The sequence below is a fragment of the Terrapene carolina genome, unplaced genomic scaffold (assembly GCF_002925995.2).
Source record: "Terrapene carolina triunguis isolate 2854851 unplaced genomic scaffold, T_m_triunguis-2.0 Scaffold58, whole genome shotgun sequence".
Lineage (NCBI taxonomy): Eukaryota > Metazoa > Chordata > Testudines > Emydidae > Terrapene > Terrapene triunguis.
In genome coordinates, this window is record NW_020664409.1 from 78,728,549 (window position 1) to 78,748,768 (window position 20,220).

Genomic DNA, 20,220 nt, shown 5'->3' on the forward strand with positions numbered 1-20,220 from the left:
CCGCCCCGCACGTTTTTTTTTTTTTTTTTGGCTTGGGGCGGTAAAAAAGCCAGAGCCGACCCTGATTATAGATGTGCTGAAGTCACAGCTTGGTTGGATAACAAAGATCTAGTGGAACTTTGGTGACAACATAACTCTTTTTTTTCCTGGTAACAGTTACATTTTCAGTTTGACTCATGATAAAATTTGAACTTTTGGGGAAAGTAATTAATAACCAGACCAGAGACCACACTGGCTTCATGGAAACATTTTTTCCTAAGCTGCACAAACTCTTAAGATGTAGCTGAAAATAAATTGGTGCCATGAGCATGATTAATAGAAAACAAATTTAAACAGTTAGGACTGAGCTACATCTGAGCTTTCTCCATGATGAAAAGAACGTGCACACAGGCAATTTACTTCCAGTGATTATTTTATATGAAAGTCGAGGCACCAATTCAGTGCACAGTTCATGAAGAAAAATATCACTTTAATGCAGATGCAAAGCAGCATGTAGATTGGGTTGAGGTGGTTGCACTGTGGTGACCTATGTATACTCAATATAGACAATGTCTTTTGTTTATCTTATGAGCAGTGTAGGATTTGTGATGGCCTTACCCATTCATATCCTTGCTAAAGCTACATCAAATTCCATTTCACTGGGGAAGAAATTAATTATTAATGGTTAATTATTATTTTTTTGTATTACTGTAGCACCTAGGAGCCCCAGGCCTAGACCAGGACCCCATTGTGCTAAGGGCTGCACAAACACAGAACAAAAAGAAGTCCCTTCCCCAAAGATTAGTCTTTTTCAAACTTTTTTTTTAAATTTAAAGCTGGAAGGAATAGACATTTTGTATTTGAGGACTGGTACCAGAACTTCAGTAGTATTGGGCTTGGAGCCAGGTTTAATAAATCATCCCTCTGTATATGTATAAAGAGAATAATAAAACAGCTTGTGGTAGCAAGCAAGGTTGAAATTTCATTGTATACAAATGGTTCAGTAAATATGCAGCTGGGATTAAGGGCAAATGGCATTTTTATGTAGTTGCTGGGGTGTGGTATGGGTTAAGGAAGCTTCAAAAGAGAAATGTAAACATTCTCTGGAGACATTGGTCTTGAACTAAATCAAAGGTCTTACCTTTGTATAGGATTTATAAGGTAATGCACGGCAAGAAAAACTATAAAGCTGCACTTATGGTAATATAAAAGGGATGATGGGATTGATTTTTTTTTCAGTGAACAGACATGTAGTTTAACTCTTTGGTGTCACAGTATGGAATGTGGTGTTTCAAAAGCTGAAGACTGATCAGTCCTCTAAAGAACAGCGCTCTGGATATAGACTCCATATATTGGCAGCGATATATAGGGAAATGGTTGCACAGTTTTCAATTTTTTGTTATGAAAAATTGCTATCAGTTCTTTTTAAGATGATGAAAACAAGAAATGCAAACAGTAATAAAAGGTTTATATGTTACAGATTTAATGACTAAAGACCTTTACAATGTATAAAACAGGAGATTGAGGTAGGAGTCATGTTGGCTGGATTAAATGATAAAGGGGAAATTAATCCCTGAGCCTTGCATTCTCTCCTGGCAGGTAGCTGTGTTTTTTGTCTTGTACAGCACTAATTACCCTGCCATTGTTATCAAATGATAAGTAATCCTCATAATTGTTGCACAAGAGAGGAACTCCTCCCTGAAAAGAGGTAGAGATTTTGGCTTTAGGTTCCCCATATGAAACAATCTAGGCTGGCCTCAGTTTCTTATTTGTTTTAGGCCAGTTCTGTCAGCTTCTCATGCAGCAAACGTTTCTCCAGTTTAATTTTTCATTGTCAAAGTGTACTTGATCCCCCAGTAGCTCAGGTGAGCAGATGGATGAAATACCATCACATTGCTCAAACGTGTTCCTCACATCCAGCGGAACCCTAGCAAAAGTTCTCTCTGTACTAAATATACAACCAAGGCTCTTTCCTGGTTGCAAAACATAGTTAAGGTCCAGTCTACACTACATATTGGAGTCGTATTTGTAAATGAATTGGGGGACAAGTGCCTGTAATCAGAATCCCAAATACGGTTGTATATGGAATATTAGACAGGACCTTAGGAAAAACAGCAGTACTGCTATTACAGCTTTTTCCAAGTCTATGTTGTCCAACCATATGACTCTACCATGGAGGAGGCCAGGGCAAGAAGGCTCTGGGACCAAAGAGTATCTTTGAATGTGACACTCTTGTTTCTCCTAACTCCTGACTGTCAGTGTGTTAGGAAGAATGGTCCTGGGAGCCTGGTATGAGTTAATCTTTTGCACCCTTTTATGGCTAGTTGTGATGTGTGTTCTGCTACCTCAGAAGAGGCTGTTTGCACTCTCAGCCTCAGACAAGAGTAAGGTTTACATGGCTGTTATACAGGGAAATGTGGACCCCACTTGAAGGGGCAACTGAAATCACTGTTGGTCAGAATAGTCCACATTTCCTCAGTCATTGCCTCAGAGAGTGGGGAGATGAACATTGGATCATTATTAGGAAGGGAAAGGAGAATCTTCACTAGGTTAGTTGGGTTCCTTTCACTGCAGAGATATGCTACAATAACTATTATGGCCAGTGCTAAATTCTTCTAGAGGGGAAAGGAGAGTAACAATGTAGGATGTCAGAGGAGGCTATAAGGGAGAAAGATGGTACTGTAGAGGATTACAGACTAGGTGATCAAACAGAAGAGGTTCAGCAGATTCTTTTTCCATGTTGTTGCTTTTCCTCTCATACCAAATTCCAAACTTGTCTTCCTCTGTTCTGAGGAACAACATATATGGGATGGTGTGTAATGCACTTTAAGAAGGGATCAAAGCTAGAAGCTGAATTCATAGTTATCAATAGGACAAGTGGAAAGACTGGAGTATGGTTCAGCTTTTATGATTTCATAGAACATATGTAACAGAAAAGGCATCTGCTGTAGAATAATTTGTTTGCCAAGAGCAATTCTAATGTCTGGAGCAAAATAGTCCATGTTTCAATTTCTAGTTCTGCTGCATGTGGTAGTTCGATTTCTCGTTGTGCTCTCTGCTGCCTGCCTATCTACTGATCTATTCCTAGAGCATCAGTCACCATGGTATCTAAGTGCCATCCTGTCTAGGGCCGATCACTGGAGTCAAAAACTCTGTGAAAATTTAAAATGTGCTGAGAAATAATGTAAGGACCCTCCTCAGCATTCAAATAATTAATGACTGGTCAGACAAGTCTTCCAGAGGCAAACTCCAACGGAGCACCTTGTCATCTTCAATGATGCAAAATAAGAAAATAAAATAAACTCCAAGAAGGTGTATAGTCTTCCCACCCTACCACGTTGTAAATTGCTTTTCCAGATCAAAAGCCTGCTTTAAAGGGAAGCTAATAGAAAAGTGTTCTGAGACACAAACCCCCTTCTGAAAATCAATGATCTGTGTTAATTCTAATCCACCTATCTATCCACATGGTTCAAATGAGACATTAAGCACAGTATGCCAGTCCTCACCTTCATATGTGTGCCATGAATGTACAACCATTGACCATTGGAGTGATGAAATATCACTATGCAAGATTAGGATATTGAATTTTATTGCGTCTATTATTTTCATTAAATGGTATCTGTCTCTGTAGCAGGGACCTTTGTAATGTTTCAGAAAAAAGAAAGGCTAACAGCTGCAACAGTTTATCTTCTCTGATATCTCTTACTATTTCTCCTACCTCCAGAAATGTAGGCCAGAGAGAATACACAGTGCATGGAATTGGGTAAGATGGGGGCAGTGCTTTATGTCTTATGTGAGCACATGGTGTGCTTCAGAGCGCCTCAGCAACCTGTTGAGCAAACATGAAGTGCAAATGTGGCGTGGGTTTCCACTCACATTTTTGATGTTGCGTTTAGTTCTTTCTGGTGCAAAAATATAAACTAAAAAATAGCAGGACCAGATTCTCACCTATTAAGGCCCTTCACCATGCTCTAGCAATGTAAAGTGGTGTTTACGTTCTCTTTAAGGCACTGTCAGAACAGTGTAACAGAGACTTAAGATAAATGAGCGTAAGGCCCCCTGTGTTTCCAAGAAATTTGCACCCATGTCCACCCCTAACCTAGGGAACTGGACAGGCTGGGCTCTAAACTGAAGCAAAATAACACTATCAGTTTCAAAATCAGTTTCAGCTAGGGCCCTTCCCTGATGCCTTCCCCTCATTTCAGTTAAAGTTCAACTACTTGATTTGTAAATGCAGCAGTGTGATACAATCAAGTGCAGAAATGCTGCTGTGCCATTAGCTCAGTCAGGCAAACAAGCTGTGCCAACTCCATCATAAACTACCTTGCGGTAATATTAACTCCTGCAGTTAGAGTAAAGTGCCCCTCCCCCCAAAGCGACACCAGCACTGCTCTTTTCTCTGGATGCAAGCTAGCACAGAGATATGAGGGGCTGGACTTTAATGTTCCCTGCTAAACAAAAATCTTTCCTTTTGTGGGTGGGGATAGGCCTCTGCAATTCCGTGATGTCTCTAATTCTTATACCACCCTGTGGATTCCCACCGCCTACAAGTCTATCCTCTGTGCTCTCAAAGTCCCACAGCAACAGCTTGTGTCCTTGCAGATGAGCAGGACTTTGGGCTCGCTATGGAGACCATCAAAGTTCTTTCTCTAGGAGTCAGTAAATTTTACTCCAGAAGGTTTCATTGCCATAACTTAGGCAATTTGTATTGGCAGTTTTCCTTTGTATCCTCTTAGTATAAAGTGCTTAGTTTTCATCTATGGGAAAGAGATAAATCTAATCAAGTTAAAACATAATCAGCACAAACGAATATATGATGCACAGGTACTTCAATGGGAAATAACTAAAAGCAACTGGATTTTTAGTATCACATTTTCATCTTTAAAATCCCATGTGGGGTATTCTGGATTGGGAGAAACCAGTATTTCAGAGCAAAACTAATAATTTATTATTTGTATTGTGATAGCACTTAGGAATACCAGTCATGGACCAGGACTGCACTGTGCTAGTTGCTGTCCAAAACAGAACAAAAAAATGGTCCCTCCCCAAAGATCTTACAATCTAAGCATAAGGCAAGAGATAGCAGGTGGATATAGGCAGACAGACCAGGGGAATACAAGGACACAATAAGACAATATTCATCAGCACACCAGCTGCCTAACTGTTCTCAAGTTTTATGTAAACTTCATGGCAAAGAAGAGTGCTAAGAAAGGATCTGAAGAAGGAGAATGAGGCAGCTTCACAGATATTTATGAGGAGTTTGTCCCAAGTGTTTGGGGCAGCAAGGTTTTTAAAAAAAAATTAACAATATGTGGGGATCGGCCATGAAAGTGAAGACAAGTAGCTTATGTTTGATGGAGAAAGGGGAGCCAGTGGAGGGGTGCAAAGAGAGGGGTGACTTGGTCAAAGCTATGGGCTAGCAAAATGATCTTTCCAGTAGCATTCTGAATGGATATGAGCAAAGCAAGATGGACTTGTCCAGAAGAAAAGGACTTTGCTGTAATTGAGAAACAAGGTGATGAGATCCTAGACAAGAGTTTTAGGTGATAGGAAAGGCCATATTTTAGAGAAGTTATGCAGAAAGAATCAGCAAGATTTCAACGTAGCCTGGCTTTGAGAGAAGATGACACACAGGTTATGGGCCTGAGTGACAGGGAGCACATTGGTCATGTCACATGATAGAGAGGGGAGAGGGCTTGGGGAAAACAGTGGGGGCTCTGTTTTGGCCATGTTGAGCATGAATTCATGGCTGGACATCCACGAGGAGATGTCAGAGAGACGGGCCAAGATTTTAGTTCGGACCGAAAGAGACAGATGCAGAGCAGAGAGATAGATTGGCAGCACTGAGATAGTAGTTGACTTTAATAACAGTGTCTTTTTTGGATATATGGTTTGTGTTGGTTTGTTTTTTAAATGAGATGACCCTGGCTTTAATCTTTGCCAGACATTTCCATAGGTCCCAAGTGTCCTACATTTAGTAGCAATTTCAGAATAACAGTTTGCACAGCATTTTAAGGTAACTTCTGATCTCCATCTCTCTGCTTCAGATTTTCATCACGGTGAATTGCCTGAGCACGGATTTCTCCTCACAAAAAGGAGTGAAGGGGCTTCCTTTGATGATTCAGATAGACACATACAGCTACAATAATCGCAGCAATAAACCCATCCACCGGGCCTACTGCCAGATCAAGGTCTTCTGTGACAAAGTGAGTGAAGATAACATTGTGAAAGATGGAGGGAGCCCATATCCAAGGTCTCCTTTTTCTCTCTGAGGTGCTTGCTATCACCAATATTTGGAGTGGCTTCTCCCCTCTCCTCGTATGGGTTGGGGCCTGGGTTCTTTTATTTTTTCTTGGTGCATGGAGCCTCCACACGAAGTAACTCCTCACTGTGCCCTATATACAGGGGTGCAGTCCCTTGAAAAATCAATGATAACCCTACAAGCTGGAAAGGAGTGTAAATCCCAGGACACAGGGGACTATAAGGTAAATAATACCAGCGCAGAAACACCCCTTCAAAAATAACAGTGTAACAAAGGGAGGGGGAACTTTACTGGGAACAGGAACATAGGATCTGGGGAAGGAAGGGATTAAAGTTAACTAATAAACATAAATAAGCCAATTTTCCGCCTCCTTATACTCATAAACTCCTCCAACCACACCTCTCTCCCTGGCCACCTTAGCAAGGTTAGCCAAGGCTGCATGTGCCAAGATGGAGACTTTTACCTCATCCCTTGTTGGGCAGGGTCCTCTTCTGATTCCAGCCAGGCTTGCTGGTTTCCTGGTCTGAAATTCTGCTAGGGTCTTGGCTGGCTGGCGGAGCTGTCACTCTGTCTGGATGTTTTTCACCGTAGTGCTGCTGCTGCTTGATCCAGGCAGCTAAAGTCTGAGCGCATGCAAATGCCCTTCAAGGGAAGGGAGAATTCAGCAGGAACTCCCTGAGCTGCACTCACTCTCCCAGCTCCAAAACTTAACAAAAATCCCGAAACCACCTTTCTTCATCAGTTTGTCCCTTACCCAGTTCACTTGCTGGAAGCTATTCAACCCTGGCTTGTCACTGGTCCAGTGGACTGCTTGTCCAGATTACCCCATGAAGAAGCTTCCCTAACTGGCCATAGCAGATATTTTTAGTTTCTTTTGCCTCCACCCCTAATTCCAGGCATGCTGGAAATAAGGTCAGAGGATTCTGGTAGCCATCTTAGTTGTAGTTCTATTGGTAGTGCCCCTTAGGGTATGTCTACACGGCAATTAAAAACCCAGAGCTGCCTGTGCCAGCTGACTCGGGCTTGCAGGACTTGGCTAAGGGGTTGTAGACGTTCGGTCTTGGGCTGGAGCCCTGCAAGGTGGGAAGGTTCCAGAGGTCAGGCTTCAGCCTGAGCCTGAATGTCTACACCGCAATTAAATATCTCTGCAGCCCGAGTAGGGTTGCCAGGCATCCGGTTTTCGACTGGAACACCCGGTCGAAAAGGGACGCTGGCGGCTCCAGTCAGCACCACTGACCAGGGTGTTAGAAGTCTGGTTGGCGGTGCAGCGGGGCTAAGGCAGGGGCAATCAGGGAAGCTCCGTGTGCTGCCTCCGCCCCCAGCGCCGGCTCCGCAGCTCCCATTGGCCAGGAACCACGGCCAATGGGAACTGCGATGGCGGTGTCTGCAGGCACAGGCAGCACACACTGCGCAGAGCTGCCTGGCCGCATCTCTGCCTAGGGGTCAGATATGCCGGCTGCTTCCGGGAGCAGCGTGGAGCCAGGGCAGGCAGGGAGCCTGCCTTAGCCCCGCTGCGCCCCCGACCGGGAGCCACCTGAGGTAAGCACTGCCCGGCCGAAGCCCGCACCTCGAAATCCCTGCCCCAGGTTAGAACCAAACTCCCTTCCAGAGCCTGCAGCCCGCATCCCCTCCCGCACTTCAAACTCCTTGGCCCCAGCATGGAGCTCCCTCCTGCACCCCAAACCCCTCATTCCCCACCCCACCCCAGAGCCTGCACCCCCAGCCAGAGCCCTCACCCCCTCCTACACCCCAACTTCTTGCCCCAGCCCGGAGCCCCCTGCCATACCCTGAACCCCTCATTTCTGGCCCCACCCCAGAGCCAGTACCCCCAGATGGAGCCCTCACCCCCTCCTACATCCCAACCCCCGTCCCATCCCAGTGAAAGTGAATGAGGATGGGGGAGAGTGAGTGACGGAGGGATGGGGGCTGGAGTGAGTAGGGGGCAGGGCCTCAGAGAAGGGGCAAGGCCTCGGGGAAGGGGTGGGGTGGGCAGGGGTGTTCGGTTTTGTGCAATTAGAAAGTTGGCAACCCTAAGCCGAGCCTTGCAGCATGAGCCACTTGCTGGTATAAACCAGAGTAAATGGTGGATTCTCTGTAACTTGAAGTCTTTAAATCATGATTTGAGGACTTCAGTAACTCAACCAGTGGTTTTAGGTCTATCACAGGAGTGGGTGGGTGAGGTTCTGAGGCCTGGGATGTGCAGGAGCTCAGACTGGATGATGACAATGGGCCCTTCTGGCCTTAAAGTCTATGAGTCCATCCACAAAGGAACAACTTCAACAGGAGAGACTGAGGGATACCCATATCAGAATTCCCTATAGCTCAGTGGTTAGTGCACTCTCCTGAGTGGTGGGAGACCTTTGTTCAAATCCTTTCTCCACCTCTGGCAGAGAGGGGAAATTAAACCTGATCTTTCACGTCCCAGGTGAGTGCTTTAACCACTGAGCTAAAAGTTATCAGCCAGATTTTGAATGGGCCCTGATCCAGTGGGCGTACTCAGAGGCAGGGGTGTGTGCAGGAATTTAAATTTTACCCCTTTAGGAGGGGCACATTCTGTGCCCCCACCAAGGCCCAGGGTTGGAGGAGCTGTCAGCTCCCAACGTGGCCCCCAGGGTTGGGAGGCGCTCGCTTCCTCCCATCCCCTACCAGGGCCAGAAGGAGCTCACTCTCCTCCCTCCACCACAACCCCAGGGCCTGGAAGAGCTTGCTCCTTCCCCACACTGTGGCCCTTGGGCTGGAGGAGTTCTGTGTCCCTGACAATTACCTGCTTGCCCCCACTTCTGCACGCCCCTGCTCAGGGCCGGCCCACAACATTTTGGCACCTGAGGCGGGGAGCTCAAATGACACCCCAATACCTCCTCGCTTGGGCCAAAACTTTGAAAGGTCTCAATTCTGCCTTCTTCCTGTTCTACTCCTCTCATGGTACTGCTCTGCTACCTACCCCAATAAAGGAGAACTAACAACTTAAAATGCCTTGTTCAAAAATTTTAAGTAATACTTAACTTTCAAACGCCTGAACAGCAAATGTAACTTCTCTTGTCTGCATAGTAAACACTGGCATTTTTATCTCTTTGAATAATCAAAGTGGTGCTTTCCATGCCTTCTTGGTTGCAAAGATTTTAACTGCTTCCTGAAGGTCCACAGTCTGGGTCAGCTCATGCTCTATTGAGATGGTTGCAAGGCTGACCAGCCTCTCCTGTGTCATTGTGGAGCGTAGATGTGTTTTTATTAACTTCAGCTTGGAGAAGCTGCGTTCTCCACCGGCAACTGTTACAGGAAGTGTTAGAAATATGTGCAGAGCAACAAAAGCATTTGGAAAGAGGGTGGTCATCTTATTTGTGCACATATATTCCAGAACAGCCTTTGGAGTTGATCCTGCTGAAATGTATCTTGAAAGGGCTTTCAGTTCATCACCTAAATCACTCGCATCAATATCGCACATGTTATCATGTGTCAATACTGTCTCTAGTGCCCTGCATTGCTGGTGTAGGTCTTCTTCAGGTATAGTGAGGAGTTTTGGAATATCATACAACATCCCAAATATACTGCTGTGTTCCTTGAGCTGCATGAAACGTACTTCAACTGACTGTATTGCACAATCTAGCCCCTGGTTAAAGAATTCAACTTGTTGTTTGGGGTCTCTTATGGGATTATCCCGTGCCTCGTAATCAAAATGTCTTCTTCTTCGGTGACTCTTGTATTCTTGAATGGGTGGGAAAATAGCTTCAGTGTGAAGTTCCTCTGCCAACTTCTGTGCACTCTTCAGAATGTTTTGAAATCCCTCATCTGACTGGTAAGACTGTAGGTATGACTTTGCTTTGTCCAGTTGTTCCATTGCTCCAGATATTGCTTACAACATTTATTTCAAACACTATGTCATGCTACAACACTAAGCTACACAGAATTTGAAGTTATGTATGTTTCTGGTGATTCCATTTCCCTCTGCCACTGTTCTCCCACAAACAGTTCCTGTCATAGCATTATTCTCCATAATGGCAAGTATGGCATCATCTATCTTCCCAATTTGGTGTTTTATAGGCTTTATCGCCTCCACTCGACTTTCCCATCGTGTGGCACTCAGTGGTTTCAGTGTCAGATAGGATGTTCCCAGATGTTGCTTCAAAATTTGCCATCGATGAGTTGAAGCAGAGAAAAATACATAGATGCTTTGAATTACATTAAAAAATTCAGCGAGCCTCACTAGAAGCTGATGCTGCATCACTGACCACCAAGTTCAATGAATGAGAACTGCATGGGACAAAAAAAGCTCGAGGGTTTAACTCTCGGATCCGTGTCTGCACTCCTCTGTTCTTTCCTCTCATGTTGGCACCATTATCGTAGCCCTGACCTCTCATGTCAGTTTTCGCAATTCCCATATCTTCCAGCTTTTTAAGAAGCACATTTGTCATACCAGCTCTTGTAGTATCATCAATGTCAATAAATTCTAGAAAATGCTCTCTGACAGTCACCATTGCAGGGGCATTTTCACTAGGTTCTGTTGTTGTTACAAAACGCACCATTAAAGTCATTTGTTCCGTATGGCTGATGTCAGGTGTGCAGTCCAGAATAACAGAGTAATATCTTGCTGACTTCAGATCTGCCACAATCTTCTGTTTGACTTTTGTTGCCAGTAACTGTATGATCTCATTTTGAATTGTTTTTCCAAGGTAGCGGTGTGTGTACATTTCTTGGGTGGTGACTCTTCTTCGATGCTCCTGGAGTACAGCATAAAACTCAGCCATCAGCTCCACAATTTTAAGGAAGTTTCCATTGTTTGGCACATACAGCTGAAGTGCCACGCAGTGCTAGGTTTTGGGTAGCAAGCATTCTCACAATGGCAATGAGTCTTTTCAGAACATTTTGCCAGTAAAGAGACTCTGATGCAATCTTCTCTTGATGCTGATCATCTATGGTGGCCTTTAACCTTAGTCTCATCTCAAGCTCTTTCCACCTATGGAAGGCTCTCTGATGATTTGCTGCCTTCTCATGGCATGCCAGATTTCTAGCCAGATTTTTCCAGCCCTTTGTTCCTGTAGAACCCACTGTGGCTGGAACATTAGACTGGAAGAGTTTGCAACAAAAACAGCATGCAGCGTTCTGGGTTTTTGAGTACATAAGCCATGGCCTCTCCACTTTGTCACCATTGGGGATTTCAAGCCAGTAATGTGTTGGATGGAAACTATTTTCATTGTGTTTGGGGAACATGAAGTTTTTCACTTGCTGTGGTCCACGCAGTACAAGGAAGTCCCTCAGGCTACTGCTCAAGTGGGTCCACAGTCCTGGATCATCTAGACTTAAGGAACTAAACTCAGCAGCAGCTGTTTTTTGCGCCTCCACCACACTCTTCTCTGATCTACACTTTTCTTCAGGAATGTGTCTGGTTACATCTATTTGAGATGGAGATATGGATGCTGCAGTAGCTGCCAGGTAATCTGCACTCTGACTAACTAGAAGATCAGGAATCTCCTCACCACTCACATCCTCACTGGGGCCAGAAGCAGGGCCGGCTCCAGGCACCAGGCAACCAAGCTGGTGCTTGGGGCGGCACCTGGAGGGGGGCGGCGCGGCGCTCCGGCCGCCGGGGAGAGCGGGGCCACAGCCGGGCTCGCCGCCCTCCCCCCCGGCGCTCTGGCCGCCCTCCCCCCCGCACCCTCCCCCCAGCCGCACCATGAACATTTGTGTCTATGTATCTCAGGAAAGCTCCTTCCTGCTTAGATAGAAAAGCTTCCTTTGCTTTCTTTCTTTTTCTGAATGCTGCCCCAGAGTGGCGTTTTCTTCTTTCACTCATGACTGCTGTTCTGTGCCAGCTATAGTGGCTCTCCGCACTCAATTGAAGGGGACAAATAAGCAGGCTGGTAGCAGGGCCTGAATGAGGGAAGATATCAGCGTCTTAAGGGCCTAACTGGCTCCTACTACTTCAGTTGACTGCCTGTTCTCCTCAAGTGGGTTCAGGGAAGCAGCAGGAAACAGGAAGCTCCCTGAGAAGCTGGTGTTAATCAGTCCAGGCTCCTGGGGGTGCTAGAGAGGTACATAAGAGGCTCCTCCTCCTCTCTCTCCCTGCAGCTCCTGCTGCTTTCTGTTATTCCCTCTCACCTTTTCTCCTGCCTGCCTGTTATGTCTCTTGTGCCCTCCTTCCTCCAGCACAGCACTCCACCATCTCTGTGCATCTAGAGCAGAGAGAATGCATATGCACCAGCAGGAGACACAATTTTCTACACTCTGGGTCCTAGTGGCGCCACCCCACACACACACAGTCTGGCACCTGAGGCGGCCGCCTCAGTTCGCCTCATGGTAAGGCCAGCCCTGCCCCTGTTCAGAGGCTGCCTACTGGATCAGACCCTGCACGCAACTTAGGCGGGTGAACACCTATCTTCCCCACGTTCATGAATTGCTCTGAGGCTGAGGCAGGAGACTGGCATCTGAACACTTAGAGGGAGGCAGCAGTGCACATGCAAAGAGACAGAAACTTAGGCTCAGAGGGAACTTTTACCCTGAAAACTTAGGTGCCAAGTGAGTTTAGGTGCTTACAGGGTTCAGCTGGAGTTTTGTGGATTATAGTGGAGCCTCAAACTGGAATTTAGGCACCTGAACAAACCTGAGATGTGAGCACCTAAGTCTGGCAGTTGAGTGCCTAAATACCTTTGTGGATCCTGCCCTAAGTGGCTTAGGCACCTAAGCACCATTGAAAGTCAATGGGTCTCAGGCAACTAAATCATTTAGGTGCTTTTGAAAATGTTATTCAGAATTCTGATTCCCATTTTACAGATCGGGGCAGAAAGGTTAGAGGCATGCCCAAGCCACAGAGAGTCAGCTTTTAAAGTGAGAGTAAGATCTCATGTGCTCCAGGCTTCTAGGCCTCTCCTCAGATCACTATACCATTCCCTCTCCTTTTTTCCACTACCTCCCTCTCACATTTCCCCCTCCTTCTAGCACCCTCTTGGCATCAAAATCTTTGAAGGCTAATCAGGCAGTTTTATGAGTGGAGAAAAAATGTTGAAAGTAATGAATGTAAATGTATGCGCTGAAGTCATCTTAAGGCCTAAGTGCTATATTTTTAATTGTAACTTTGAATGTCAAATATTTACAGAGATTTGAAGCTACAGCTGGCTGTTAAAAGCTCAGTAAATATCAAAGGAATGAGTGTTTTTCATCTACCCATTTTTAAAAAGCAATTAGAAAAATCTGAACTATTAAAAAACTTAAAAAAGAAAGAAAGACATCTAGAGCATAACCTCATCAAGGGTGACCTGCAGATTTGAATTATAAATGTTCATTACTTTGACTATCTATCCACCTAATTGATACTTCACATTTCCAGGCTAGGAAGCAGGAAATGAATGCTGAGACATTTAATCAAAACAGTCTTAAAGTAGGAGAAAACATCACAAGGGTAGTTAAAGTGTTACACACACCAAAACTGTGCTAAAGGTGTGGGCTGGAGAGCTCAGGGGGATTGGGAATAGGATATAAAACCCTTTAACTGTAGGTTGTCCTGAAGACTGGTAATGACTGAGATTCATCCCTCTCTGAAGGATGTTTAGTGGCCTATGTGAAATGATGTTGTGGAGTCTCAGTCCAGTTCTTAATGTGCAAGAGTTCACGTCCCTAACCTCAACATCACCATTAGTGCTCACTGGCATTTTGTGTAGAGACCGGAGCCTGATTCTCTGCCCCGTTACGCAGGTGTAAATCAAGATTAACTCCACTACAGTCGGTTTGAGTTACACTGGTGTAAAATGCTTGTAAGTGAGAGGAGAATCAGGTCCCAAGTATTGGTTGGGCAAGGAGATCAACTACCCTCTGTGCTCTCTCCTATAGATATATGTGTAGTGCTCATATCCACCTGGTTACCTCCTTCAGCATCAGTCTCCTTACGAGATTTGATGGACAGGCCTGGGTTCTTTTGGTTCCCACCTCTACTCAGCAGGGTGTAACTTCTTTATTTTCTTCCCATATGAATTTAGTTGGTGGTGCCTACACACTTGCTCCTTTCTGGCAGGTCACCAGGTCAGCCTGGGAGAAAAATTCTAAGCACTGGGAAATCCCCACTTACTTGCCAGATAGTTGGAGATGCCCAAGAAATAACAAACACACAATACATATATTCAACAGAGTAATACAGGAAGTAAATATAACATAATGGGGTAAAACACTACTCTTAGGATCACTGCTGCCCACACTGATAATACCCAGGAATTTCCCCAGTCCCATGACCTGATAGAGCAAAAGTAAAATTTAGCATCCCATTGGTACATGTACTTTGTAGGGGCCCTTGATGACCTGTGACAATGATATCTTCTGTAGTCCCAAAGCAACTTGGCTGACTGGGTTCAGTACAGCCCACAAAATTCACACATGGGATAAGGTGGTAAGTCCCTCCACAGGTTTAATAGGCAGCAGGAAATAAAACCCCCCAACCCTTATCCCTCAGCTGGAGGACACAGTTCAGGGGATAGGGGTCCCCCAAACAATTTCCCGGACTAGCTAACTAAAAGATGGTGCACTCACAACTCCATGAATGGACTCTGGACTCCTCAGCAACTGCAGAGGGGCTAATGATCACTGCTGTCAGGAATCCTCGTCCTGCAGGAATGAGACTGATTCTGTTCCCGAGATTTTCCCTCACCACTAAGGGATGCAAGGCGCAAGGTGCAAATTATAATAACTCAAATTCTAATCTTCTGTCCTAGCACTGAGATACGCTCCCAGCAGGCAGGCAGCCTGGCACTAGCAGCAAGAGCAGCACTTGCCACGTGGTAGCTGCATTTATCTATGAGCTGGAGGGCTAACCAAGTCTGGTGGGGTAGGGAGTTTTCCCAGCAGAATTCCATACACTGGGGAGTTACCTTGACGAGGGAAAGGACAAGGCTTACGGCTATTGCTTCCAGGTACCCAGAAGCCAGTTCTCAGGGGAACCCTGCATGCAGACCTGGGACTCAGGAGCTCACCCCGCAGCCAGTCCTTCCCTTTCAGTGGCTGGCTCCAGACTCCTCCAAAAATGGCTTCTCCCTGCTCACAACACTCCTAGGGGCAAGTATCTCACTTCCTGTTGGTCAGGCTAGCTCAGGGGTTCTCAAACTGGGGGTCGGGACCCCTCAGGGGGTTGTGTGATTATTACATGGGGGGTCGCGAGCTGTCAGCCTCCACCCCAAATCCCGCTTTGCCTCTAGCATTTATAATGGTGTTAAATATATTTAAAAGTGTTTTGAATTTATAAGGGATGTCGCAGTCAGAGGCTTGCTATGTGAAAGGGGTCACCAGTGCAAAAGTTTGACAGCCACTGGGCTAGCTCTTCTTCGAGGGCTTTTACTTGTCAATTGTTCGACTCTGCCCCCCTCCCGCTTTCTCTCAGACACTGCTCCTCCTTTGAACAGGTGCGCTAGTGGCCATCCAGGCACCCTTCTACCACCGCTCCCCCCCGCCCCTCGAGCCAACAGGGGCCCCTATTGTTCAAAATAGTCTCTTTCCCTCTTGGTTGCTCAGCAGACTCTGAGTCTGCCCTTGGCCCCCCTTCTGAGCAGGGGCAGCGCCTCCCTGAGTGACAAGCACACAGACCCAGGAACCAAGTAAGCTCCTTGGGGGTTACATATGGTCATTCTGTGCTTCTTGCAACTGGGCAGCCAGACCTTCCTGAGGATTTAAACGGACTGTTTCAGAGTGACCGCAGACCAAAGTACTCAGTGGGGATTGCAGCAGCAGCAGATGCCCTTTGCATCCTGCTGAGGCAATCAGAGAAATTCAGGGAGCACAAAGGAAGAAGGAGAGCCGGACATGAGCTGATCAGAACAGCAAAATAGACCAAGATACTGGAAAGGAAGAAAAGGAAATTTCTTTGTGCCTTTTGTTGTTCCTTTCCACGATTAAAAAAAAAATTACCATGAAAACCGTTTTTAAAAAGATAAACACACAACCCCTGATGTATTTGCAAAACAATCATTGCAGCATCATGCTGGGGAGCAGATAGACAGAAAATGAAAGTGACTAGAAAGTGATTGGGTTATTTTCATTGTCCAATTAGTGGGAATTGCGAAGTGAAATCCTCCTTCCAGCATAAACCGTGAGACGCAAATATACTTTAATCATCTATGGCAGTGGTGGGCAACCTGCGGCCCACGGCGCACGCAGCCCATCAGGGTAGTCCACTGGTGGGCCGCGAGACTGTGTTTACATTGATCGTCCACAGGCACAGCCGCCCACAGCTCCCAGTGGCCACGGTTCGCCATTCCCGGCCAATGGGAGCTGCGGGAAGCAGCGGGGGCCGTAGGGACGTGCTGGCCGCTGCTTCCCGCAGGTCTCATTGGCTGGAAATGGTGAACTGCAGCCACTGGGAGCTGCGGGCGGCCATGCTTGTAGACGGTCAATGTAAACATTGTCTCACAGCCCGCCAGCGGATTACCCTGATGGACCGCGTGCGGCCCGCAGGCCGCAGGTTGCCCACTACTGATCTACAGTGTTGTTTGCAAAATAGGGGAGAAAACATTTTAAAATGCTTTGTTTTTTACCTGCCAGTATTGTTGTAAATAGCTGCCGGTGGTTACCAGGCCTCTTCAGAGCCCAGAGAAGTCTGATATATTAACTAAGCGTATGTCTACACTACAGCCACTACAACAGCACAGCTGTGGCACTGCAGTTTTGCCGCTGTAGTGTGAACACTTCCTACATCGACAGAAGGGTTTTTTCCATTGATGTAGATAATTCATCTCTCCGAGAGGCTATAGCTAGATCAACAGAAGGAGTCTTCTGTCAACCTAGCTGCATCTACACCGGGGATTAGGTCGACCAAATAATGGTCATAGGGGGTGAAATTTTTCACAGCCCTGAGTGATGTAGCTAGCTAGGCTGACCTAAGTTTTTAGGTGTAGAGCAGGCCTTAGTCAAATCACAGATAAATGTGACTAATTTTGAAGGCAAACTTCTAACTGAACAAATACACTATAACTGAAACTCAGTATCAAAGTACTATAAGAAGAATCCTCAAAGCAATAAAATAATATCCAAGAGTACATTTTATGTACAGCAATATTATTTACCAAGTATTGCATTTCTTTTGCATATAAGTTATGTAGGACCTGATCTAGCTTGTGCTTTACTTGAAGCATAACAGTAAAATAGTAAACATGGCAAAGGCGTAACTGGTGATCCCTACATATTCTCCAGTGCTCTGTCCCTGGTGTTGTCCACCAATGACAATCCAAGCAACCTTTATGGAGTTCATTTTCCTACATGTTAATCCTGCTACCCTTAATGCTCCCTTACTGTATGCAGAATATTCATGCCTTCTTATCATAAAATTATGTAATTTTTATGCCTTAATAAAATTACATAGGTTGTCAGGGAAACTTGCCACCAAGTCTATTTATATTCATGAATTGCAATGTGCTTTTACCACATAGAATGATAGAATTAGGGCTCCAGAAAGGTTTGATTCTTTATGTTACAGTTCTGTTAAAATAGTTGAAGAAGCATTTGACTCAGGACATTTTGTTCACAGTACAATACTGTGTTTTCCATAGGCATTAACTCTGTGGGTGCTCTGGGGCTGGAGCACCCACAGAAAAAAATAGTGGGTGCTCAGCATCTACCAGCTACCTGCCGATCAGCTGTTTGGTGGGCCCTGCCGATCAGTTCCTCCTCCTCCCCCCAGCACCTCCCACCCACCACCAATCAGCTGTTCGGAAGGGGCAGGAAGAGGCAGAGAAAGGGCAGGGTACACTTGGGGAAGGAGCAGAGCAGGGCGGGAAGAGGCAGAGCGAGGGTGGAGCTGTGGGAGAAGGGGTGGAGTGGGGGCAGGGCCTTGGGGTGGAGCGGGGATGGAGTACCCCTGGGGAAAGCTGAAAGTCAGTGCCTGTGATGTTTTCTTCCAAAGTCAAGAGGCCTGACCCCATATTCCTTACATTGATTGCTGTTCCTATTCTTCCCCCTGCTCTCTACTTTGACACCAGTGCTATGGGTGGAAATGGATTTCCCTTTGTACATTATTACAGTACATCAACCTTCAATGCTAAGTAGAGGAAATTTTGTTTCTGTGGGCTTGATCCTGCCAGGCACTGAGCATTCTGGCCCTGGTCCAGCAAAGCACTTAAGCATATGCTTAACTTTGAACATGGAGGGAGGGATAGCTCAGTGGTTTGAGCATTGGCCTGCTAACCCTAGGGTTATAGCTCAATCCTTGAGGGGGCCATTTAGGGAACTGGGGTAAAAATCTGTCTGGGGATTGGTCCTGCTTTGAGCCGGGGGTTGGACTAGATGACCTCCTGAGGTCCCATCGAACCCTGATGTTCTATGGGAGTATTGCCCAGCAGGTTACAATTTTAAGTACTTTGCTGGATCAGGGCCAGAGTGCTCAGCACCTTGCAGGATAGAACCTTTTATGAATTTCAGATTTTGGGGGGCAGACATACATTTCAGATAATCTGAAATTCACATACTGGGATTTACCTGTATTATTAATAACTAGGTCCATTTTGTTCAATTTCATGGTCAGAGGATTTTAAAAATCATAAATTTCATGATTTCAGCTATTTAAATCTGAAATTTCATAGTGTTGTAATTGTAGGGGTCTTGACCCAAAAAGGAGTTTTGGGGGGAGGGAGGGGTTGCAAGGTTATTGTAGGGGGCATTGCAGTACTGCTACCCTTACTTCTGCGCTGCTGCTGGCGGCGGTGCTGCCTTCAGAGCTAAGCAGCTGGAGAGCAGTGGCTGCTGGCCAGGAGCCCAGCTCTGAAGGCAGAGCCGCCATCAGCAGCAGCGCAGAAGTAAGGATGGCCTGGTATGATATTGACACCCTTACTTCTGCGCTGCTGCTGGTGGGGTGCTTCCTTCAGAGCTGGGCGCTCGGCAAACAGCTGCTGCTCTCCGGCTGCCCAGCTCTGAAGGCAGTGCAGAAGTAAGGGTGGCAATACCGCAACCCCCTAAAATAACCTTGTGATCCCCCTGCAACTCCCTTTTGGGTCAGGGCCTCCAATTTGAGAAACGCTGGTCTCCCACATGAAATCTGTATAGTATAGGGTAAAAGTACACAAAAGACCAGATTTCATGGCAGGAGACCAGATTTCACAGTCCATGACACGTTTTTCAGGCCGCAAATTTGGTAGGGCGCTATTAATAAATAACAGAAGAAGTAATGAGCATCTTGCTGCCCTATAAAACTGTGGTACTATGCTTGTCTGGGATAATCCATTCAGAGAAAAAGGCCAACAGCATTAATGTTACTAAGAAATAAAGGTCTATGAGCCAAAAGCTCCAAAGTCACAGATGGATCCAGACTTCCCCCGAATGGAGGTTTGGAACAGACGTTATGCTTCAGGACCATGTCTCCAAAGAAAGGAGAGAGCATGGTGGAAATAATCCAGCCTGTGTTGTTGCCTTTTGGAATTATAACAGTTCATCCAGCTAGCAGTAGAGGGAGAAAATACGTCTAGTAAGGGATGCACATTCATTTATTTGATTTGTCTGGTTATAGCCTGGTTTTTAGCCCACCATTTCTGTGCTGAGGACTGTTTCCACTACAGGGAAGCATTCAGTTACTATTAAAGCTCTGGTTTATCAAATATCAATATTAGAAGATTCAGCCACAGAAGTCCACCATCAGGAACCGTATGCTCTGCTAAAACTCCAGCCTGGCTCATTGTCTCAGCATCTAAAGCAGGGGTTGGCAACCTACGGCACGCGTGCCAAACATGGCACGCGAGCTGATTTTGAGTGGCACGCAGCTCCCTGACGCGGTCCCGGCCCCCAGCCCCACTCAGCCCCCCCGCCCACCGCTCTCCCCTGCGGGGGCAGGAGGCAGAAGCTTGGTCCTGCGGCAGCCAAGCTTCCCCCCTCCCCCGCTTCTTCCCCCAGTGTGGTGCTTTCCTGCCCCATCTCCTCTCCTTCCCTGCGCCAATCTGCTGATGGCCCTAGCGAGGGGAAGGGGGAAGAGCGGCAGCATGCACACAGCTCCGTAGAGGAGGCAGAGAGAGGTAGGGACGGAGCCTGGG

General features: G+C 46.2%; 1 protein-coding gene across 1 annotated transcript in view; it reads left to right on the plus strand.

Moving 5' to 3' along the window:
* Positions 1–20,220, plus strand: part of GRHL2 (grainyhead like transcription factor 2) — a 112,547-nt gene that overhangs the window by 65,887 nt on the left and 26,440 nt on the right. Inside the window, exon 10 of the mRNA XM_026659869.1 lies at positions 6,027–6,185. Within this exon, the coding sequence (XP_026515654.1) occupies positions 6,027–6,185 (159 nt within the window). The remainder of the gene's footprint in view (positions 1–6,026; positions 6,186–20,220) is intronic.